At 37.3% G+C, this 25,530-nt stretch overlaps 1 protein-coding gene across 1 annotated transcript; it reads left to right on the top strand.

The window, feature by feature from the left end:
• Positions 1–806: 806 nt before the first annotated feature.
• LOC147865895 (UPF0481 protein At3g47200-like) lies at positions 807–2,291 on the top strand. The gene has a single exon (XM_087316009.1). It carries the CDS (start codon positions 807–809, stop codon positions 2,289–2,291), a length of 1,485 nt encoding a protein of 494 aa, XP_087172135.1.
• Positions 2,292–25,530: the final 23,239 nt, after the last annotated feature.

Raw genomic sequence — 25,530 nt, 5'->3', positions numbered from 1 at the left:
TAACCATAACATCTATATGCAACGCAACCATACTACGCAAAGACAGGCATACGTATCAAAGACTTGGGTGTCAATTCATACACGATTTTTCTCAGTTTATAGGGCCGGTTCTTGTAACATCTCCTTGTCTATGTCGAGCATAACAGAGCTTGCAATTATATATTTTCTAACCACATGTAACATAAGTGTGATCGGTTTTTTCATCAATTATTAATCGGCCCAACGGCCGGCATGCATAAGTTGAGACCACTTAAAATAAAGAAACCTACAAAAGGCTTAATTAGAATCGGGTAACCTTTCATGTGAAGATAGCATGATTCTTGTCACCATATATGCAGATCTTGCACGCCAACATTCCCTACCCATCTCTCTTCCCCACATACAAGGCAACGCACGAGGGAGTATACTATGGACCAATAAAAGAATATAACAGGCAATGGACTCTTCAGGACACGCAAAGGACCACGTAACCCGATAATATTATGACCACATGTCATACAAGAAAACAAATAAAATGATGATGAAAATAAAACATCAAACAAGAATCGATTAATTACTATCGACTTGCTTCGCATGGGCAGATGGCATCATTCTTGTCTACACTCATATTGCTATTCTTGAATGCAATCTCTCTGTATACCTCTCTTTCGCACACACAAGGCAACGCATTTAAATGAAGTCGCATCCAGTCTACGAAAAGAATATATAAGGAACAAAGATTTCAATAGGACACGCAAAGGAATCTACGACCCAACAATAATATGACACCAGGAGAAAGAAGACGATTTATAAATTGGATAGTGAGAATGATGAAATTGAAGAAGACGTCAAAAAATATTACAACTCCAGATCATAACCATAATTATAAGATAAAAACACCAAGTTCACACCAAGAAGCAGCAGTGGAGAAAGTAAACACGGCTACCACATTAAACATTACAAATCCAATAAAAGAAGCTGAGACCACAATGACTGAGGAAGAAAGAGAAAATGAATGGAAAGTGTCAATGATTCAATTGGTCAACTCCGATTTCAATAAGGATGACATATATCCATACTGCATAATTTCGAAGCCGCCGCAAGAATACAGTAAAATTAAGCCAGAGGCATACGAACCTAAATTCATAAGCATAGGTCCGTACTATAAAACTCTAGAGTCCAAGCACAGTAGCCTCAAGAAAGCAGGTATAATAAAACAATTCCTGGAAAATCATCACATACCTGGTATAGAAGAGCTCATAAAAGACATCACCTATAATCATCAAAATATACTTACCAAGATCTATGATGACTTTACCAACAACTATGACGACATTCCGTGGCTTGAGTTTGTGATTGCGATCGACACAGTTTACATAGTACAATTCCTTGAAAATCTGTACGAGGTCTATAAGACGGGTGGGAAAACCAGTCCAAGAAACTTCGCTGATGAGGACACACAAAGGGATTTGTTGCTGATAGGCAATCAAATTCCAATGGCATTCTTTGTACAGGTTTATAAGCTATACCCAAAGACACTAAAAACTAATTGGGAGAATGTATTGACTCATTTTATTATTCACTCCAATCCATTCTTCATTGACAATACTATATTGCCTGCTGTCACAACATCCAAAACTATACTTGAGTACCTCTACTACTCATGCACTACTGATGATCTTATTTCAATAGAGACTAGAGGTGAAGGATTAAATCCAGCAAGGTACAAAAGCAGAGACGGACTACCAACACACAAACCGACATCTGTTCGCCTGCCAACAGCATCTCAACTCCGCAAAGCCAACATTTCATTCACGGCGTGTGAAGGCAACCTTTCGGTAATCAAGTATGACAAGAGAAAACGACGACTACATCTTCCGAAGCTTGTCGTGTACGATAGCACGGAGGATGTGCTGAGAAACCTCATCACATTTGAAATAACATATACTCGTAATAGTGTATTTTCGATGTATGGTATCATTATGAGCCAACTCATCGAAACCAAGGACGATATCGCACTGTTGCAAGAGACCAAGGTCATACAGAACCAGCTGGGAAGCAGTGAGAAGTTGATAGACATGTGGAAAACCATTTGCATCAACAAGCGATACAACTCCCGCACCGAATCAATGGTCCAAGAAATAGTGGCCGACCATTCCTCCCGTATGCATCGCTGGCGTGTCCAGGTTTATGAAAGGTTCTTTTCTCTGCCATGGCATACGATATCATTCATACTCGCGTTTCTACTACTCATAGTTTCAGTGCTGGAGACAGTCTTTACAGTCTTAGGTTATATCAACACCATTCCATAACCTGACATTAACACTGCAACAAAACTAAAGAACCCTTGACCTCAATAAGCTTTCCTTAACATCACTCTTTGATTATTGCCCACTATTTATGTATTTCTAGTTTCCTAAGCCAGATTGCCTTATGAAATATTGTCGAAGATTATGTACTTATGGTGAATCGTTTTCATGATTCATTTTTAATTTAGTTATTAGTTTGATTTATTAGCTTGCATATTTTCCATTATTTATGTATTTATATTCCTGGACCAGATTACCCTATGAAATATTGTGGAAGATTATGTGCTTATGGTAAATCCTTTTCATGATTCTCGTATAAATTATTTATTGGTTTGATTTTATAGCTTAACTAATTCCCATTATTTATGAATTTGTAAATTGTAGTGTTGAACCGGATTGCCCCACGAAATATTGTGGAGGATTATGTACTTATGGTGAATCGTTTTCATGATTCATGTATAAATTAATCGACATAAATGTTGTGGGAGTTAAATTTGAGTAGATTGAAGCACAATTTGTTTTTGTCCGTCTTCATCATCATCTTCTTCCTGATCCCACGTTCATTAAACTACCTACATGTTGAACACGATAGAATCCAAATTGATTGATTATGGAATGTCCAAATCAACCCTAATGCAATTATTAGTTCTATTAGTCTCATGAATATACATACTTGTAAGTTGTTACAATAACGAATCACTTCCGCCGAATCCATGTAGTTTGTCTTTCTACCTCCCGTTTCAAAAAATTACTAGAAATTTTTGTTAGAATATCCCCCCACCCCCCCACCAAACTTCAATAACTGATGGATGAATGATAGATTTGAAGGATTGGTTAGAGTGCAATCGACAAGACAGGAGGACTGGTCTATTGATCTCAAAATTCCATTGCGTGATATGCTCATTGCTAACGTTATCCTATTCATCTCAATTTTGTGATACGCTATATAATCGATATTGAGGTGTACAACCAAAAACGGAATCTTTAAATACACTACTTATTGCTTCGATGGTACACAGTTTTCTGTCATCGCCAGATGTAATTGAGTGCTTTTTATGAAGGAATTCATATGACAAGACATGGCGGCATCTTCATAGGTTTTACAGCAGCCTGGCCTACTCAAACTTTAAACTTCTTCCACAAGTTATTGCTTTTCATGGAAGATTATTGAGCATCCAAAACCAAATTTAGCTACGTCTTAATTAGACTTGCTTTTTCTCTTCTAATGTGACATAATTATGTTTGACGACCTTTAGAGTTTTCACCAACATTGTTTACAGGCTTTCGCTAAACACGATATCTCTTAAACTTCACATTGTATGAATTTAGGGGTCATTTCATCCATTTTTACTCAAATAATTGGCCTTCCATTGAGAAATTTCTCTAAATCGGTGTCGTGAAGATTTTTGGCAATAGTGTGAAAATCCCATAAAACGTACGAAATCGAGTATGAATCACATAATACAATAATTGTGAAGATAACATTTTAAATAAATTTAATATCTAAGTACAAAATGATGGAGGTTTCAAATGCACTTTATTACACGAGAAACGGACAACTAAATGTCAAGATATTAGGGTATAAAGTTTGTGAAAGGAAAAGAGAAAATCGTGAGATATCCCACATGGCACGACAAATACGGCTCTCATCATATATAAGGTAGAGCAAAATATATTATCTTTGTGTTTATGTGTGGAGCATAGAGAGTTCAAGGTAACTTGAACTAAGAGTGGAGGTGGGCTAGCTACTCGTAAATGGTTTTGGCCAACCAAAACCGGACCGGCGATGGAGCCGGTATCCGGCATCCGGCGCCGTTGAGACGACGGTATCCAGCGGCAGCACCGGCGGTATCCGACGCCGGTGAGAGGACGGTATCCGGCGGCATCCGGTGACGGCACCGATATCCGGCGCCGGTGAGACGACAACATCTGGCGGCATCCGGCGGCAACACTGGTAACCAACGGCATCCGGTGACTAGATAAATAAATATATAAATATATATACATATTTACATATACAAGGAGGGCAAGTAAGGATTCGAACCTTGCACCTCCAAGTTAGGAGTCAATTGGCTTACCATTAAGCCATGCTATTTAATTAGAATTATATTTCTATCATTGTACTTTTACATGTAAATTCTCATACATGAGAGCTAAAATGAGTGACATGGTTATCATGCACCACATGTAACACATAAGCGCCAAATGGCAAACATGCAATTTATGCATGTCTTGTACCCTCACATGCATCATATGCATGAGAGCATCTATAAAAGAAGGAAGGGGGAGGAGAAAAAACACGGTTTTTTTTATTATGAAATTAAGAAGAAGAAATTTGTTATCAAATTGATGGTGTAACTTGTTTCTTAAATCCAAAGATAAAACTTCAATCAATCTTTCTCAATCATTTAAAATCAACTTCTCTCTTTCCCAATCTATCTTAAGTACTTTCTCACCAAAGCTTGTATCGACTATGAATCCTTCTGGTCCAGAACCCCGGCGGTTCCGCCTCACGATCCGCGCGTAGTGACGGATCTTCACGACATTGGTCCATTGTATCATAACTTCGAGCCTTCCCCTATGGATAGATGCAAGTGTTAATTTGGGTTTTCGCTATTTTGGGTTTTCCACGTTAAATTTTTTTGGGTGTACTCTCATTTTTCGTCTCGTGGTTTCATCAAGTGTTAATTCTGTTTGAAGTTTAAATAATCCCGATTCAGTCACATATTCCCATCAATATTACCTGCAGATACTGACAATCGATCCATTGTATCATAACTTCGAGCCTTCCCCTATGGATAGATGCAAGGCCGTATGTGTGTAGAAATTCATGGAAAGACATAAGATACCACATGTGGGAGAGATCATGACAAATCTCATCCCCGAGCCCCAGGAACTTAGTGACATCTATTTCAGCCTAACCAGGGCTTAAAACTTTGATTCCTTGAGATATCTCGTCACCGTTGATACCATCTTCATTCATGAATTCTTAGTATTCTTGAGCGAGGATTGGCTTGACTCTGAAGAGAAGAAGTTTATATTTGACTTGAGCTTGTAATTGTGGAAGATCAAGTTGTTAAAGCAAACTAACTCATAAGAAATCATTGTAATCCTAAGCTTAGTTTTTATCGAAAGCTCTGATTCAATATTGCTTGCGCTTAAGATAAATCATCTAATGTTTTATATATTATTGAGTACTTTGTTACAACACATGGGCTGCATCTTCCGAAACTTGCAGTGTACAACAACACGGAGGATGTGCTGAGGAACCTCATTGCATTGGAGATAAGTAAGAGATATGGAACTATGTTTTCAATGTATGGATTCATAATGGAGGAGCTCATCGACACCAAGGTAGATCTTGCAATCTTAGAAAAAGCCAAGGTTATAGAGAACAACGTGGGAACCGATCAAAGTTTGGTCGGCATGTGGAAAAACATGTGCATCGATAAGTGCTACGATCAGAAGCTCTCAACACAATCAACTTTATTTAATTCAATCGTATGCTTCTTGCCCATTATTTATGTATTTGTGGTCCTAGAACAGATTGGCTTATGAAACATTGTGGAAGATTATGTAATTATGGTGAATCGTTTTCATGATTCTTTATTAAATTAAGTATTTGTTTGATATATAGGTTTATTTAATGCTTGACTATTTATGTATTTGTAGTCCTAGACCAGATTGCCTTATGAAATATTATGGAAGATTATGTACTTATGGTGAATCGTTTCTATGATTCATGTATAAATTAGTTATTAGGTTGATCTATGGGTTGGTTTATTGCCCACTATTTATGTATTTATCGTCCTGGACCAGATTGCCTTATGAAATATAGTGGAAGATTATGTACTTATTATGAATCGTTCTCATGATTCATGTATAAATTAGTTATTAGGTTGATTTATGGTCCTCGACTTCTTCAGCCGATCCGGCCGATGTTGAGCTTGTCTCTCAACACTCCCCCTCAAGTGGAGCCCACAACACAGAGCCAAAGGGTTGATTAAGAATCGGTTGCGTGTTAGCAATCGACTGAGCATACAACAGATTGGGAGCCGGTTGGGCACCGAATTGGCTTAGGGCCAAAAAAGGGAAAAGTTATAATTATGTATGATTATATTTATATATACATATATATGTGTGTCTGTATACCCCTTTTCCTTTTTGGTGGTGGGAGACCTCACTACATTCGGCAAAAAGGAAATAAGTTGTGGTGGGCCAAAAAAGGAAATAAGTTGTGGTGGGAGACCTCAAGAAGTTCTTGTGCTCAGTTGTTTGATATTGTTGTTCACTCCCATGGAGTCAAAAACGTTGGATGCATCTAGTAGCACTTCTGTTGGTCGTAATAGTTCATGTAAGAACTATTGGTTTCTTGGAAAAGATCATGTACGAGATTATGGTTATGGCAAGAACCAACAACGTGGTAGAATCCAAACCGGAAATAGCCATAGAAATGATAAGAGTAGAAGCAAATCTAGAAAGAAACTTGTGGAATGCCATTAATGCCACAAGAAGGGTCATATGAAAAAACATTGTTATGCCTTGAGAAACAAAAAAAAGAGAAAAGGAAAAGGACAAAACCCATGGTGATGGGCATGTTATGTAGGTGACTGGTTCATCATCCTCAATGAAAATAGAGGAAATAAATGCTACATGTGATGATGATGCTGACATTTTGCTCATGGATGAAGATGCTACTTATGCTGAGGTCAATATGGCTCACTCGCTTGCTCATACATGGTTGTTGGACTCTAGGGCTTCATTTCATTTGACCCCACATAGAGAGTGGATCACACGATACAAAGCTAAACCACTTGGTACAGTCCGACTTGGAGATTTATGCGAGTGTGATGTGGTTGGCATTGGAGATGTTCTGGTACAGTTTTTTGATGGTTCTCAGTTTCTTGTACAAAATGTATGCCATGAGCTTGAGCTAACTCATAGCTTGATGTCTGTTGGACAGCTTGATGACATTGGATATAAAGTGATATTTGCTTCCCAGTCCTTTCGTATTACAGAAGGAAATATGGTTATTGCTAAAGGGAACAAAGTTGCTTCACTTTATCCCTTAGTTGTCCATAAGAAAGAACATCTTTTGATTATCACAGAACAACCCATGACTTGTATATGGCATGGTCATTTAGGCCATATGCCTCGTAGTGGAATGGAAACTCTGTCTCGTTTTGGCTACTTACCTATGTTATCATTTTTTAATTTTTCAATTTGTGAGCCTTGTCAATATGGTAAACAAACAAGAAGTGTAAATCCAATTCATTCTGATTCTTCTACTCAACCCTTGGATCTAGTTCATACATATGTATGTGGCCCTATGCCTACTAGATCATTGGGTGGAGCTTTGTATTTTGTTACATTTATTGATGATGCCACAAGAAAAGTGTGGGTGTATCCCATAAAGGGAAAGGGTGATGTATACCCCATTTTTAGAAAATGGCTTGCCTTTGCTGTGACTGAAAAAGGAATAAAGCTTAAGGCTTTATGTTCCAATAATGGAGGTGAATATTGCGAGTCTAGAGGCCTTCATAGAGAGTACACTGCCCCCTACACTCCTATACAAAATGGTGTAGCAGGAAGGATAAATCCAACCATCTAGGATAGAGTTGTTTCTATGTTGCATCATACTAACCTTCCACAAAGTTTTTGGGCAGAAGCAGTTTTGACTATTTCTCATGTGATTAATCTATCACCTAATTCTACGAAAGGCTTGGAAGAGGCACAAGAGCTATGGACTAGAGAAATCCCTCACTATGATCAAGTTAGAGTGTTTGGATGTGAAGCATATGCTCATGTTCCAAAACAATTAAGGCAATTCAACTAGATTTCAAAAGCAAAAAATGTATTTTTCTTGGCTATGGCATAGATGGTCAGTTTGGATATGGCTTATGGGACCCTAAAATTCGCACTGTAGTCAGAAGTAGTGATGTCGTTTCCAATGAAAAGATTATGTATAAGCAGGCAATTAAGGAAGTGGAAGTGAGGAAAGTGGTGTTTCAAGATGTTACACCCTCTATTAGTGTGCAAAAGAATAATCCCACACCCATGCCAGACAGTTCTACAAATGTTCACCCATATGAGGAGGTTCAAGATGATGACACATGTGTACAACCTCAGAACATTCTGACTCCGGTTTAGCAACCAATGAGACGATCTACCGATGTCTCTAGGCCACCTGATAGGCTCACGAACTATGTGATGTTAACGGATGCAGGTGAACCCTCTTGTTATAAGGAAGCTATGTTGGCTAGTGGACATGCTAAGCGGGAGCATGCCATGCAAAGTGAATTGGATAGTATTCATAAGAATGGTACTTGGGATTTCGTAACTTTGCCAAAGGATAGGAAAGTATTACCATGCAAGTGGGTCTACAAGTATAAATATACATCTAATAAGACTTCTCCAAAGTACAAAGCACGCTTGGTAGCAAAAGCTTACAAGCAAGAACAAGGAGTTGACTTTGATCAAATTTTCTCTCCCATAGTTAAGGTGACTACATTATGTATGTTGCTTGCATTGGCTACGAATCAGGACTCCATTGAGCTTGCAAAGCCGTTGAGCACTCCATTGCCTACATATGTAAAGCTGAGCACATGTGATTTCCCCACATCTTATGAGGACAAGGAATTCATGACCATGGTTCCTTATCAATTTGCTATTCTTAGTCTTATGTAAGCCATGGTGGCTACTAGACTAGACATTGCATTTGTAGTGGGAGTGGTAAGTCAATTGATGTCAAATCCTAGTAAGAAACATTGGGATGCACTCAAGTCGATATTGAGATATCTGAGTGGCACTAAAGATAAGTGTCTATGTTTGGGTAAAGGTGATGTCTCTATCATCGGATACACAGATTCAAATTATGTTGGATGTGTTGATAGTAGGAAATCTACTTCAGGGTATTTTTTTTAAATTATGGGAGGTGCCATTTCTTGGAGATCTCATCTTCAAGAATGTGTCCCATTGTTAACTACAGAGGCAGAGTATATTGCAGCCAATGAGGCATGTAAGGAAGCAATTTGGCTGTCTCGTTTAGCTAGTGACATGGGTATACCTCAACATGTACCAAAATTGTTTTGTGATAGTTAGATTGCCGTTGATTTGGCTAAGAACCTAGGATATCATGCAAAGACTAAGCACATGGGAGTGCAATACCATTTCATTCACGAATGTTTAGCTAATGGTTGTATTCGCCTTGAGAAGGTTGTTTCTCAAGAAAATGTTGCAGATGCATTGACCAAGGCCCTACCACAAGATTCATTGGGGCATTGTTGTCACTTGATGGGGATCACCTAGCGCCTTATGTAACACGCCCATCAAGTGGGAGGTATAGGCCTTGTGTAGTTCAACCTCCTCTTTTTCATACTCTTATTTTAGGCCCTTTAGTGGGAGATTAATACATGTACAAAGTGTGAAAAGGCCAAAAGGTCAAAATGGTTTGTGCTCTTATGTTTTCACTTTAGTTTTCTTTTCTAGAAATAGCGTAAGATACTAAACCTCTCTGCTGCATATAGGCAGGAAATTTTGCAGGGTCTTAGGGGTTTTTCAGAGTTTTTTCCTCTCTATTGTTCCTGTCTCTGCATTCATACCCTTGGAAGAATTGTGGCTCTCTGCTCCACCGACATACAACAATATTTAAAAAGAGGAGTTCTTCAAGAACTTATGCTACAAAAAATGCATCGCCTAATTAGTACCGATATCTTTTAATCGACGAAATAAGCTTTGCAGAGGAGGCAAACAACTAGAACTATGGTGTGGAAGGTCGAAAATGTAATAAATTAGGATTATCGAAAACCATAGAGAAACATAAATGCGTAACAATACATGATGTCTTGATGATAGGGGAATTTTAATGGCTAACATGCAATAATTCCAATAACTATGAGTGTTTCTCGATGTCATTGGCATTGGGTTTCAATTGAGATTGCTAGTAATGTCACTTGCATGTAGTATCAACAAAAACTGGTGTTATTAGTGCTAATTAGTGCTCGTAATATGAGGAGTGATAACCAATTTACTAGCATTTGCCACAAACTCCTTATTATTTTCATACTCACTCTTTTTCTCTCAAATAAATTGATCAGGAGTCACCTCATCCATTTTTTCTTTCTCAAACTAGTCATGTCACCTTGAGACCTAATTCTATTAAGATTTTACATATGTTGTACATATGTCATCACATTACTATGACCTATATTATGTTTCCCAAATGTGTGGTGATCACTATTGTATTTATTGGCATAAATCATATTGTCATCACCCTACTCAATACATGGTCCAAAGAGAAGGTCACACTAGCAAGTTGGGCTAAAAAACGCCTACTCTTAAAATCACTTCTCTCGTGTGTAACTTATAATAAATTATAGCACAATTGTAATGATAGCACATATTGCTCATAGATCCTCACAATCCGTCTATTGTATCAACACCTAAAACCTTCCCCTCTTGATAGATGTAAAGCTATTTGCGTCAACAAATTCATGGAACGCTTGTCTACGTTCACAAATCCTCATAATCGCTCCATTATATCACCACCTATAACATTCCCCTCTTGATAGATGAAAGGCCATTTATGTCAAGAAATTCATCGAACGCTCGTCTATCTTGGGGAACTTGAAATGAATGTCTACTTGTAGAGTTTGGAATGGCCAATGATTGGGGTAAATTAAAAGAGAATTCAAACCATTTAGACCACATATATAAACATCAAATAACGAGCCTATAGCATCTCTTTGTTTACTCTAGCTATTTGCGAATCACTCTCCTTTCTTTACATGGTATCATAGCCCATTTCCCTACATATGTTCTGTTTCAAGCTCATGTTCACGGAGAGCCCACTGATGGGTGCACAACAATCTACATAGACCGAAGAAACAAAGAAGAAATCATCATGAATACTCAAATAGGAAGCACTCTTCCTACGGAAAAGCTCGATAGGACAAACTTTGCATCTTGGAAGTACAAGATGCATCAATACCTTGTTGGACAAGGGTACTGAACCTATATCAAAGGAGGTCACGAAATGCAACCCAACCCAACACACGCCGACACCCAGAACGGGAGGAGGCCATGAGTCGTGTGTTGTACTACCTTACATCATGTGTTCATGATCACATGCTTGGCTATATTTAAGAGGCGAAAATGCCGAAAGAAGCTAGGTGAATGATTATGAGAGATCCATGAGATAAATAAACAATACCAAGGAAACTGATACATAAACAAAACAAGAGAAGAAAAGACAAGACATTGGGATGGAGTGAAATACAAGACATTGGGATGTATTATCAAAGAGCATAAGACATTGGGATGGAGTGAAAGACAAGACATTGGGATGTATTACCAATAAGCATAAGACATTGGGATGGAGTGGCTCCTAGACTACGAGAAGAATCCAACGGAAAAAGGTTTCGTGAGCGAACGGAAAGGAATGTCCGACCCAATAGTACTATGAATTTCAGCCAACACAAGTCTTTATAGAATTTCGGGAAGGGGTAGCTCTGAAGGGATGAGGTACATAGAAGCCTAGAGAGAAAGGCATAAAAGATGACATGATAGAGACATGTTTTCAATATCGAAATATGGAAAAGGTGATCAACTAGAACTATGGTGTGGAAGGTCAAAATGTAATATCTACCATTCAAATTAGGATTATCAATCACCTTACAGAAACACAAAATGCTTATTAATAATTCGTGATTTCAATTACTAGCAGCCTAAAATCGTCACAATGACCATGACTGTTTCCTGATTGCATTGGTGGTCTTGATTAACATTGCCAATAAGGTCACTTGCATGGAGGATCAACGAAAAGTGGTCATTGGTGCTAAATCAGAGCGCATAATATGATGAGTAATAAGCAATTTACTAGGATTTACCACAAACTCTCCGTTTCTTTCATGCTCAATTGTTTCTCTTAATTAAATTGATCAATAATAGACTCACTCAGTTTTTCTTTCTCAAACCAGTCATATAAGTTTGAGACCTAAATCCGACCAAACTTTATATTTGTTGTACGAATGTAATCACATCACTATGACCCGCGTATTATGTTTTGCAAAGATATTGTGATCATTATGGTAAATATTATCATTAATCACATTGTCATTAACCATCGTGACACATTGTTCAAAGAGAAGGACACAAACCTATCAGCTAGGGCTGAAAATTTCCGGCTCATTCACAAACAACTACACCTCTTAATATCACTTCTCATGGGTAACTTTCAATGAATTCAAGCACAATTGCAGTGATACCACATATTGCTCACCAGTCCTCACACCAAGTCCTCACAAAACCTTTTGATAGATGTCAGGTACTTTTTGTGAACCCATATACCATCTCTCTGTTTACTCTAGCTATTTCCAAGTCTTCAATTCGGACTTTCATCCTCTTAAATCTTCATTTGTGACACACATCAAGGGTTTACTATTACATTTATGTTATAGAGAGTTGTTCATTAAGCTTCACCATATGTCGAATAATTGGGCTAAAGCGCCACTGTTTTGTGGGACATGCAAAACGTACTTCATTTTAACTGGAAGAAGGCAAGAAGATTGCTTAATTAACCAATGTCTGAATAGATTTATTCTCCGTTGATAGGATGTTTGCTGGGGAAGACGCCTTCAAGAGGAGTATTGGCTTAACACTAGTTGAGTGCGTCTACCTGTCGTGCATTACGGATTTACGACATATTCCAAACGAGACTAGGGATGACTGTATGGACTGTAGAAAATTCATTTTAGAAGGATGTGGGAATATACATTGTGGAATATCCATTTCGAAAGAAGGCAGGAGAATACCTGCTCAATTGTGTTCTTCTTTACTGAACAACCTACAATGTTCCAACCTCGCAGCATCTAACAAGGGGAGGTCTGTTCGACTGCCAAGTGCATCTGAACTCCGCAAAGCCAACATTTCATTCACGGCGTGGCTAGGTAACATTTCAGTGATAAAGTATGACCACCGAAAACGTCGACTACATCTTCCGCTAATTATTGTGGGCGATGAAACGGAGGATGTGCTGCGAAACCTCCTCGCATTCGAATTACTACACGGAGGTGAAACTTATTTTCGGATGTACATTTTGATAATGGATCAACTCATCCAAAACGAGGAAGATCTCGCAATCTTGGAAGAAGCCAACGTCATAAATAACCACCTGGGAAGTAGTAAGAAATTGGTCAACATGTGGAAAAACATGTGCATCAAAAAAGGGTACAACAGAACAACCGAATCTATGGTCAAAGAAATAGTGGCCGACCATTCATCCCGATGGCATCGCTGGGGTGTCCAGCTTTGTGAAATGCAAATTACCAAGCAAGTATTTCCACAAATATGATTGTTGCATATTACATGCCAGGGCGCATCCTTTTAAGTTCAGCTCTTGCATAAATTTTTAGATATGCATTGTATGGCTATCATTGGGCACGTGTTTAGGGTTTGTATAAAAATTAAAAAGCAAGTATTTCTGCAAATAAGATTGGTGCATATCACTTGCCCGTGCCCATCCTTTAGTGTTGAGTTCTTGCATAAATTTTTGGATATGCGTTGTTTGGCTATTGTTGGGCACTCTATCCAGACATTATGGTTGTGATGCACTGTCTAATGAGTGACATACAGAACTGACTTCATTTTAACTGCGAGAAGACAAGATGATTACTTATTTAACCAATGTTCTAGTCAGAAATAACTTCATAATACAATAATAATCAATTTTTTTAGGAATGGGCTATTTGCAACCCCCCCTCCCAAAAACAAAAAGAAACCTTTTTCGGCCCCCTAAAAAAAAAAACTTTTTGGCCCCCTAAAAAAAAACTTTCTGGCCCCTCTATTTATCGTGAGTACAATATCAGATTGCACATAGCAAATTACACCGTATTTTTATGGATCCATAGGTGATGTTGTACTCAATCAACAAGGATTCACCTGATAAACTTAGGTGATGCAAAACTCACATACCCTGAGCTTTGTGGTTGTTTGGATGCTTCAAGCATTGCAAATTAAGCGTGGTTGAGCCAAACCACTACTGGGATGGGTGACCTCCGGGGAAGTCCTGGTTACATCCATGACAGGAATGGTTTCAGGGGGGGGGGGGGCCATTGCTATCGAGAGTGGACATGCTCCATATTCGAGCAATGTACTACTATCCTACACTCCTTACTGGTCGTAACGTACTAATGCAACCACATACACACATAATTTTACTAGGTTAAATTTCTTAGACTTTGAGGAAACATGCAAAATGTTTGAATACATTTACGCTCCATTGATAAGGTCACGGAATCAATCATAACATATACCTAGATTAGGTGCTCTGAGTACGGATACACGCAAAGCGATAATTCATTACTCTTTACGACATAAAGAAAAAGTTAGTCTTTTATGCGATTACCTTGATGTGAACGCCTTACGACTTACAAAGATAATCACACTACTTACAGGGAAAGCACATGGGGACTTGAACATTCTCCACAATTTACACTAAACTTCTTTCTTGTTTCCAATAAGAGCTAGGTTACCATTAGTTAGGAGTGGATATAGACTCTACTTATTAACAAGGTGCTAGCAAGACATTAACTTCGAACATGATTATTATATCATATTTTGATTTGAACTAGGAGCCCTCGGGGCACTTCCAGATTGGACACTAGCCTGAATTAAAAAAACATTCAAATTTCCAAAAAATTTAGAAAATCGTTTTTAGCACATCCGATTCAAATATGGATCAGAGCAACTCCATTCAACATTTGACACACTATTACCACTTCATGGAAAAGCATGCTGACCACCCACAACTTATCACTCCATATTGAATGCCAATGTGGTACCGTGATTTAAACATACGAGTTACACCAGTACTAGAATTTGGTTTTCAATTAGATTCGTTGAGAAAAGATGAAGAAATGAAAATACAAGTTTATGTATTCTAAAAACCCCATAATAGATTACTCATCAGTGTTTTATCAATCATTAATCAGTTCACATATCGGGACCACCTAACAACTTCGCCACGCTGATTATTGCCTTCACATGTTACTGATCTTACAGGCAGTCTCTCTCACTCTCTCACACACACTAGGTTTGAGTGCTATGGGGAATAGCGTATTTCTGATCTCCACACATATTATTCGATCACAATGATGTGCTATGAGAAAAGGCATGATTCTTGTCTTAACATATACTACTGATGTTGAGGCCAACGATTCTGGCTCTATCACATACACGAGAGCTTTCAAATGAACTAAATTGCAAACTACAGGAATTAAGGTTTAAAGCACTGCTTCCGTGAGGATACAGTAAGGAACATGTACCCCTATAAAAGTATCACAAAATCGAGGAGGTTTAGATAAACAATGAACATTTCTGAAAATATGACATCAGTTAACGACAATGGTGATTCTCGGGGACCTAATATCACGGATATCGACTTCACAATTACAGACCCACTACTAGATGAATGGAAAAACTCCATAAATAAGTTCAACAATGAATATATGAATATTGAATATATAGATTATGCACGGCTCAAAGAGTTTGATAAAATTTTAGAGGTGAAGCCACAAGCATATCAACATAGAGAAGTGACAATAGGAACAACCTACGCATTTACAAACGACGAATTAGCTCATAGCGTTAAGGCAGTTTTCTTGGGCCTGTTTATGCAAACTTGCAACTTAAAGAAATTGCAAGATATCGTAGATATATGTAAACCTGATGAGTGGTGTCCGTTCGACGACATCCAAACAAAGGACGTAGACCGTATGATGCACTTCGCGATTATAACCGACAGTGCCTTCATTGTCTCCTTCATGGATGACATATGCAAACGGAGACCTGCACGAGAAGACAGACAACCCAGCCATATGACATCTTGGAACGTCTCTAACATAGTAAGGGATTTGTTCCTGTTACATAACCAAGTTTCCATGTCACATATTCTGAAAATTTACGATGTATATACAAATTGCTTTCTGTTTGATTGCGAGCGAGTAGTTCAACATTTTATTCTCCGTCACAACCCATTCTTCTCTAGAGCAAACACAAGAAGACGTTTCAAAAATTTTGCCGATAGTGCAGGTATAGAACTATCGAAGCGTAGCGAAAATCTACTTCACGGCCTCTACTTGTCATGCACTATGGAAGATATTTCCCTTGAAATGTATTTTAGAGGATGAAAAAGAAACTGTCAACAAAAAATTCATAAAATTTTCTCAAATGCATTTGCTTGGGTATACTTCAATTTACTGCGAACATTACCGAAGTACAAAAAAAATGAGAGACTAGTAACTCACAGACCAGGGCTTGCTCGGCTACGAAGTGCATCTGAACTGCGCAAAGCCGGAATTTCATTTAAGGCATGTGAACGTAACCTTTCGGTGATTACATATGACAGGAAGACGCGTCGGTTGTGTCTTCCAAAGCTTGCAGTCTACGACAACACAGAGGATTTACTGAGAAACCTCATTGCTATGGAAATAACTAAGAGACATGGACGTCTATTTGCGAAGTATGGTATCATAATGGAGGAGCTCATCAAAACAGAGGACGATTTGGCGATCTTAGAAAAAGACAATATTATAGAGAACAACCTGGGGACGAATCAAAGTTTGATCGGCATGTGGGAACACATGTGCATCGATAAGCGCTACGATGAGCGAATGGCACTTATGGTCAATGCTATTATGGTCGACTATTCTTCCCGTTGGCACCGCTGGCGTGTAGAGTTTCACGAAAAATACTTTTCTCGACCATGGTATACAGCGTCATTCATCGGCGGGTTTCTACTACTCGTAGCTTCGATATTGCAGACAGTCATTTCTGTCTTAGCTTACCTTAACAGCACAAAATAACCAGACCTTCATACCTAATGCAAAGCTTCACAAATTATCATCGACCTGATCTTTTCATAATTAATTTATACAGTTGTTGGACATTATTTATGTATTTATAGTCCTATGACAGATTGGCTTATAAAATATTGTGGAAGATTATGTAATTATGGGAATCGTTTTCATGATGAATGTATAAATTAAGTATTTGTTTGATTTATAGGTTTATTTAATGCCCGACTATTTACGTATTTGAAGTCCTGGACCAGATTCATGATTCATGAATAAATTATGAAATATTGTGGAATATTATGTACTGATTTGAATCCTTTCTATAATTCATGAATAAATTAGTTATTAGGTTGATCTATGGGTTTCTTTATTGCCCACTATATATAGTCAATTATTTAATTATAGTGAATCGTTTTCATGATTCAGGTATAATGTAAGTATTTATTTGATTTATAGGTTTATTTAATGCCCGACTATTTATGTATTTCTAGTCCTGGACCAGATTGCCTTTAAAATATTGTGGAAGATTATATACTTCTGTTGAATTGTTTCTATGATTCCTGTATAAATTAATTATTCGGTTGATCTATGGGTTTCTTTATTGCCCACTATTTATGTATTTATAGTCCTAGACTAGATTGTCTTATGAAATATTGTGGAGAATTATGTAGTTATTGTGAATCGTTTTCATGATTCACGTATAAATTAGTTAATAGGTTGATCTATGGTTTTCTTATTTGCCCACTACTGACGTATTTATAGTGCTGGACATATTGCCTTATCAACTATTGTGGAAGGTTATGTACTTCTGGTTAATCGTTTTTATGATTCATGTATAAGTTAAATACTAGTTTGATTTATTAGCTCACTTATTTCCCATTATTTATGTATTTATATTCTTGGACCAGTTTGCCCTATGAAATATTGTGGAAGATTATATACTTACGGTGAATCCTTTTAATGATTCTCGTATAAAGTAATTATTACTTTGATTTTATAGCTTAACTTATTCCCAATATCTATGTATTTGTAAATTGTAGTCTTTAACTGCATTGCCCTATGAAACATTGTTGCCGATTATGTACTTATGGTGAATCATTTTCATGATTCATGTAAAGAATAATGGACATAGATGTTGTGGGAGTTAAGTTTGAGTAGATTGATGTAGTGCAGTACTGAAGCACAATTTCTTCCTCTCCGTCTTCATCATCTTCTTCTTCCTGATCCCCCGTTCATTAAATTACCTACAAGTTGAACACGATGGCAAATAAATTGATTAATTATAGAATGTACAAATCAACCCTAATGCACTATTAGTTCTATAAGTTTCATGAACACTTGTAAGTTGTAAGTTGATTATGGAATGTCCAAATCAACCCTAATGCAATTATTAGTTCTATTAGTCTCATGAATATCATACTTGTAAGTTGTTACAATAACGAATCACTTCCGCCGAATCCATTTAGTTTGTCTTTCTACCTCCCGTTTCAAAAAATTACTAGAAAGTTTGTTAGAATATCCCCCCACCAAACTTCAATAACTGATGGATGAATGATAGATTTGAAGGATTGGTTAGAGTGCAATCGACAAGACAGGAGGACTGGTCTATTGATCTCAAAATTCCATTGCGTGATATGCTCATTGCTAACGTTAGCCTATTCATCTCAATTTTGTGATACGCTATATAATCGATATTGAGGTGTACAACCAAAAACGGAATCTTTAAATACACTACTTATTGCTTCGATGGTACACAGTTTTCTGTCATCGCCAGATGTAATTGAGTGCTTTTTATGAAGGAATTCATATGACAAGATATGGCGGCATCTTCACAGGTTTTACAGCAGCCTGGCCTACTTAAACTTTAAACTTCTTCCACAAGTTATTGCTTTTCATAGGGGATTATTGAGCATCCAAAACCGAATTTAGCTACGTCTTAATTAGACTTGCTTTTTCTCTTCTAATGTGACATAATTATGTTTGACGACCTTTAGAATTTTCACCAACATTGTTTACAGGCTTTCAATAAACACGATATCTCTTAAACTTCACATTGTATGAATTAAGGGGTCATTTCATCCATTTTTACTCAAATAATTGGCCTTCCATTGAGAAATTTCTCCAAACTACGCCTTTGATGTGTATTTTGTTTTTCAACCCACCTGCTTGCACATTTAATTAGGGAAATAGACATCTTAACTGCGGTGGTAGTCTTTAGAACACTCGGATATTAATATATTGACGTGGTCATATTTTAATATCTTCAAATATATCTCTTACACGTGATATCAATCAATTACATATTAGGCAAACAAAACTCATGCATTTCAAAGCTCGAGTATTCAATAACTTCCTCCACAAAAACATAATTTCGTAAGTGAAAATACTAGATAAGGCAAAGTGTCATCAATGAGACACACACACACACGCACTGGAGATAAGAATGCCAAAATCATGAGCTGAGTACATCTACCAGAGTCCACTCCTTATTGTAAAGGTGTTGTGCATATGGAAGGATGTTCCTCCTCAACTCGTACTCCTTGATCTTGATTTTAGTTAGAGACAAAGTTTTCCTTTATTTGAGGCAAAGTTGTTAGATGTTTTTGTGTCGATCTCTGTTGGATTAATGATAGTAAATACATTACTGATCAGGACACATTTGAAAAACACAAATATTGATCACATCATTTTCACAACCTGCTTTGAAATAAATTGAATTAGAACTTGGTCTCAAATCAACATGAATAACTTGAAGGAAAATGGGGACGAATTGACTCAATTCATTTATACACTGTCATTGTTTGAGAGGAAATATAAGTTTACACAAAAAAGTAAACTGAAACTTAACTGTGCGGGCGTTGGAGTAGATCTTGCTCAATGAAGAAAACACTAATTAACACTAATTAGTTCACTAATCATTGCTACGAGTGCCATTACGATTGTCCATTAAAATTCGTAAACAAAGTTGGGAAACAGTCATAGCCATCATGATTATCGGAGAATAAAACACACATAAATTCTACTAACTAACTACATTAACAACAAGGATTTCATGCAAGACATGGGATATCAGATATGGAAGAGCTAAGTCCATATAACCTCATCCCCTCACCCCCCATGAACTGGCACCTCCCTCAAGTATGACTAAGAGAAAAGTTCAGTTTGATCTTCCACAACTCGACAATCTGGTTGGGGTTCAGTACAATGTCATGGGAAGATGGGAAGAGCTGACTAAAGATGCCATGGGAGCCCATTGGGGTTCCTCTCTAGTCCATTGGTTAATGACATCAATTACTATTGCAGATTATTTACACAATCCTAGATTATTACCCAAATCTCAAAATTAAACTAACCCTAGACGACAGAGCATCATAAGGCAGCTCCAGCAAAATCAAGTGCTGAGGTCTGCTTTCTCCAATCATTGGGGAAGGGGTAGCCTCAATTAGTCACAAGTAATACCAATTTGTTAACCTGTCCAATTATGTACTTAAGATCAATAGCTTAATGATTCATGTATTGATGGAAATGGCGAGCTTCTAAAGGACCTACCTCCTTAGCTAGTTTAAAGGCACATTAGCACACAGGCGGAATTGGATCCACAAAAAACGTGATGCACAAAGTCTCATTGCAAAGGTGAATATTATCCTATTGTTGAATCTTATACCATGTGACTTTATTTTTTTGTAGTTGAAGGCACGGAGAATGTGCTGCAGTACCTCCTTGCCTATGAGCAGACCTCCAAAGAAGGAGGTCTTTGGAGGTGAGTTTGCTAAGTATGCTGTCATAATGGACTCGACCATTGATACAGCAGAGGATCTAGCAATCTTGACTAAGGCGGGGGTGATAGTGAACCACCTCGGGAGCGAGCAGAAGTTGGTCAACATGTGGAACAACATGAGCGAAAGTGTCACCATTACTTGCATATTACTTGCCAACACCCATCCTTTTAAGTTGAGCTCTTGCATAAATTTTTGGATATGCATTGTATGGCTACTGTTGGGGACTCTATCCTAACGTTATGGTTGTGATGCGGTTAAAGCGTACTTGATTGTCTAATGAGACTCATACAAAACGTACTTCATTTTATCTGGGAGAAGACAAGATGATTGCTTATTTGACCAATGTTGTAATCAGATAGTCCATAATACAATAATAATCAAATTATTTATCTTAAGTACAATGTCCGATTGCAAATAGCATATTTGACCATGTCTTTATGAGTCCATAGAACTCTAATTCCTTGTCAATCCAAATGGAGAAATAACAAAAATAACGTACAATGAACACCCAAATGAATAAGAAACAACAGAAATAACAAAGCTTCTTTATTTTTACCCCAAGGTTTGATTAAGGTTCAGTGGTGAATTTAGGGCTTAAATTTGTAATAGCCTGCGAATTTATAGCCTATTGATTATGTATAGATGAAAGAATGAGATGTAGCCATTGTAAATACATTCCAATTTGGCCCATCTTCAATAGATTTAGACAATGTGCCCTTCTAGTTGCCAAATTGCTACAAAAAACACACACATTCACAAATGGATTAGGATTTGAGGTATATTACAAGACCCTGCTTATCAAACACCTACACTCTATGCAAATGAGGTTGAGAATCATGTCATGAACCTTGCTTTGTGACTTTATTCAACTTTAAAGGTAACATCTCCAATATCTAACATACAATGAGAAGTGAGATCAATTAGCTCACAAAAACATAATGGTTATCCCAACATAGTAATGTCTCAAATGTGAAAAGCACATATTGCATGAGCATTTGCATGTAATAGTTTACAAGAGAAATGACAAAGATATTTTGTTAGCCACATGAAGGCTTAGGCGTGTTTATGTGATCAAACCTCCGCTCTAGTTTAAAAAAAGAAACACAAGAATCTACCAACATATGTTAGATCATATTGTATTGAATCAACATGGCTTCATTGTTTGATAAAAATCAGCTTCCAAAGCGGTCATCCTTTTAATATTTAAGAATGCACACACATATACATCGTTTTAATCGACAACGTGCAAATGTCTGAATACATTCTGTTGTCCGTTGATAAGATTGAGGAAACAATTGTAGCATATATGCTTAGATCAAGTGCTCTAAAGAGGGGCGGAGGCAAAACAACAATTCAATACTATTTACGAAATAAAGGAAAAGTGATAGTTTTGTATGATAATACCTTGATTTTGAGGCCCTACAAATTACAAAGTTGATGACAATACCAATGGAGAAGCCTGCTCCACAATCTAGACTAAACTTTTTTTCTTTTCCAAAAAAGGAGCTACGTTCCCATTAGTTAGGAGAGGATCTAGACTCAAATTATTAACAAGGTGTCAGCAATACATAATTTTCAAACATAATTATTGAATCATATTTTGATTAATACTAAGAGCACTCCGACATTTCCAAAATGGAAAGTACAATTGAATGAAGAAAATATTGAAATTTCTAAAAAAATTACTACATTACCAATTCATTTTTCGCAAATCCGATTCAAGCGCAATTCCAACCGACACTTAACACACTATTATTACTTGAGGGAAAAGCATGCTTAGCACCCAGAAGTTATCGCTCCATAATGAATGTCAATGTGGTAATGTAATGTAATGTAATGAAGTTTATGTATGGAGGAGAGTTTTGGATAATTTAAAATTTGTTCATAGTTTCTCTCACTTTATGTTAATTACAAATATAACCTTCCATCACTTAGAGTATCTTTGAAGCAACAAAAAAAGAGAGTCACTGTCTCTCTCCCTCCTACTTATCTTATTCTGTTTCTCTTATGACTCTTCTTCTATGACTGTAAAAGCTCTCCATTTTAGTGCTAAAGAAAGGTAATCGTAAAACTCTTCATTTCTTTCCTTTCTTACCCCTCTTTCTTTTCTTTTTTCATCCCTTCATATATATATGTATATTGCCATAGATCAAAATCTCTCACCAACAAACATTCTCAATTTCTATGAGACACACATATGTTTATGTATATTTTGAGCAGCTTCTTTGATTGGGTAGCTAGATAGGAAGATTTTATTATTGTGCTCGAAAATGTGACCTAAGTGTGTGTGTTAAGATAAAACAATCATGGTATACTTCAAAGCATTTCTCTCTTTTACATTCATACACAGACATGGAGTTTCCTACACTTCACAACACCTATAAAGACCAACGAATTGATCATGAATGATAAACATACTCTAAGAACTATCTTCTCCCTAAAGGAAAGTCCATTCACATACTATTATACCATTTTTTAAGTATCAAACAACAACAAAAGAAGGAGATGATGATGATGAATAATGCTTCCAATGGGAAACAAATGGCCGAACATCTACATCCACATAATCCCATCCCCACTATCTATAAATTGTTTGTCGAGCAACCTAATCCACTCACTGAAAAACCAGAAGAATGGAAAAACTACATGGAGAAAGAAATCTAATTTGCTGCTCTTAAGCTTAATGATAGTATGGTTGCACACACATCTACGTCCCAAAAGCCTAAAGTGATCAGATTGATCCCGCTTGCACTGTTCAAGGCGAAGCTATACTCATATTTGTTGGGCAGATCCACTTAAGTGGAGCCCACAACACAGAGCCAAAGGGCTGATTGAGAATCAGCTGCGTGTCAGTAGTCGGCTGAGCATATAGCCGATTGGGAGTCGGCTGGGTACCGAATTGGCTTAGGGCCAAAAAGGGGAAAGTTAAAATTATGTATGATTATATTTATATATACATATATATATATATGTGTATGTATACCCTTTTTCCTTTTGTATGTTTTTTGGTGTGTGTCTTTTGTGTGTGTGTGTGTGTGTGTGTGTGTGAACACATGTACATAGGCGTTGGACAACATGGAGAAAAACATAAAAAGGAGAAGGGGGAAACAGAGCGTGATTTGATTTTCTGATAGAACACAAAGTAAAACAGAAACAGAGAGAAAAAACAAAAAATAGAGAACGAAAGAGTGAGAACAAGAGGAAGAGCGTTCTACGGAAATGGAGGAGACAGAGACCTGTGAGGAGTTAGTCGTTTTCACAGAGAACCACGACTGTGCAACACCTCTCCTGTTTACTTGCATCAGGTTACTTCGTTTCATGTTGTTTTCTTGTTTCCTATTTTGCTAGTTTTTCTATCCACCCAATTGGGTGAAGAATTGTAAGGTTATTTGCTTGGTTTATCCACCCAATCGAGTGAGGATCGTAACCAAGGTTGTTGCCTTGAAGCTAATATATTTCCTCTAAACAAAAACCTAGAGAGACTAGCACATTCCTTGTGCTTATTGTTGTTGTATCCACCCAATCGAGTGAAGATTGTAGCCAAGGTTGTTGCCTTGAGGCTAGGACATTTCTCTAGTCAAAACCTAGAGAGTCTGTACTCATTTGTACCCACTATTGTGTAGCCAAGGCTATTGCCTTGAGGCTTGTACGTTCCTCTAGTCAAAACCTAGAGAGGTCGTACTTAGTTTATAATTTGTGTTATTCTATTCACCCGATTGGGTGAAAGTTGTAACCAAGGCCATTGCCTGGAGGTAGATACATACTTCTAGTGAGGTCATATTCCGTTGTACTCAAAAATATAATGAAGTTGTTTGGAACCTACGATCCCCATGGTTTTTCGCTATTTTGGGTTTTCTACGTTAATTTTTTTTAGGTGTACTCTCATTTTTCGTCTTGTGGTTTAATCAAGTGTTAATTCTGTTTGAAGTTTAAATAATCCCGATTCAGTCACATATTCCCATCAATATTACCTGGAGATACTGACAATCGGTCCATTGTATCATAACTTCGAGCCTTCCCCTATGGATAGATGCAAGTGTTAATTTGGGTTTTCGCTATTTTGGGTTTTCCACGTTAAATTTTTTCCGGTGTACTCTCATTTTTCGTCTTTTGGTTTAATCAAGTGTTAATTCTGTTTGAAGTTTAAATAATCCCGATTCAGTCACATATTCCCATCAATATTACCTGCAGATACTGACAATCAGTCCATTGTATCATAACTTCGAGCCTTCCCCTATGGATAGATGCAAGGCCATATGTGTGCAGAAATTCATGGAAAGACATAAGATACCACATGTGGGAGATATCATGACAAATCTCATCCCCGAGCCCCAGGAACTTAGTGACATCTATTTCAGCATAACCAGGGCTTAAAACTTTGATTCCTTGAGACATCTTGTCACCGTTGATACCATCTTCATTCATGAATTCTTAGTATTATTGAGTGAGGATTGGCTTGACTCTGAAGAGAAGAATTTTATAATTGACTTGAGCCTGTAATTGTGGAAGATCAAGTTGTTAAAGCAAACTAACTCATAAGAAATCATTGTAATCCTAAGCTTAGTTTTTATCGAAAGCTCCGATTCAATATTGCTTGCGCTTAAGATAAAT

This window comes from Azolla caroliniana, unplaced genomic scaffold, assembly GCF_043228905.1.
Source record: "Azolla caroliniana isolate FFs.n. ecotype wild unplaced genomic scaffold, voAzoCaro1.0.p SCAF_3, whole genome shotgun sequence".
In the NCBI taxonomy this organism is placed as follows: domain Eukaryota; kingdom Viridiplantae; phylum Streptophyta; class Polypodiopsida; order Salviniales; family Salviniaceae; genus Azolla; species Azolla caroliniana.
This window is presented reverse-complemented; position numbering and strand designations above follow the sequence as displayed.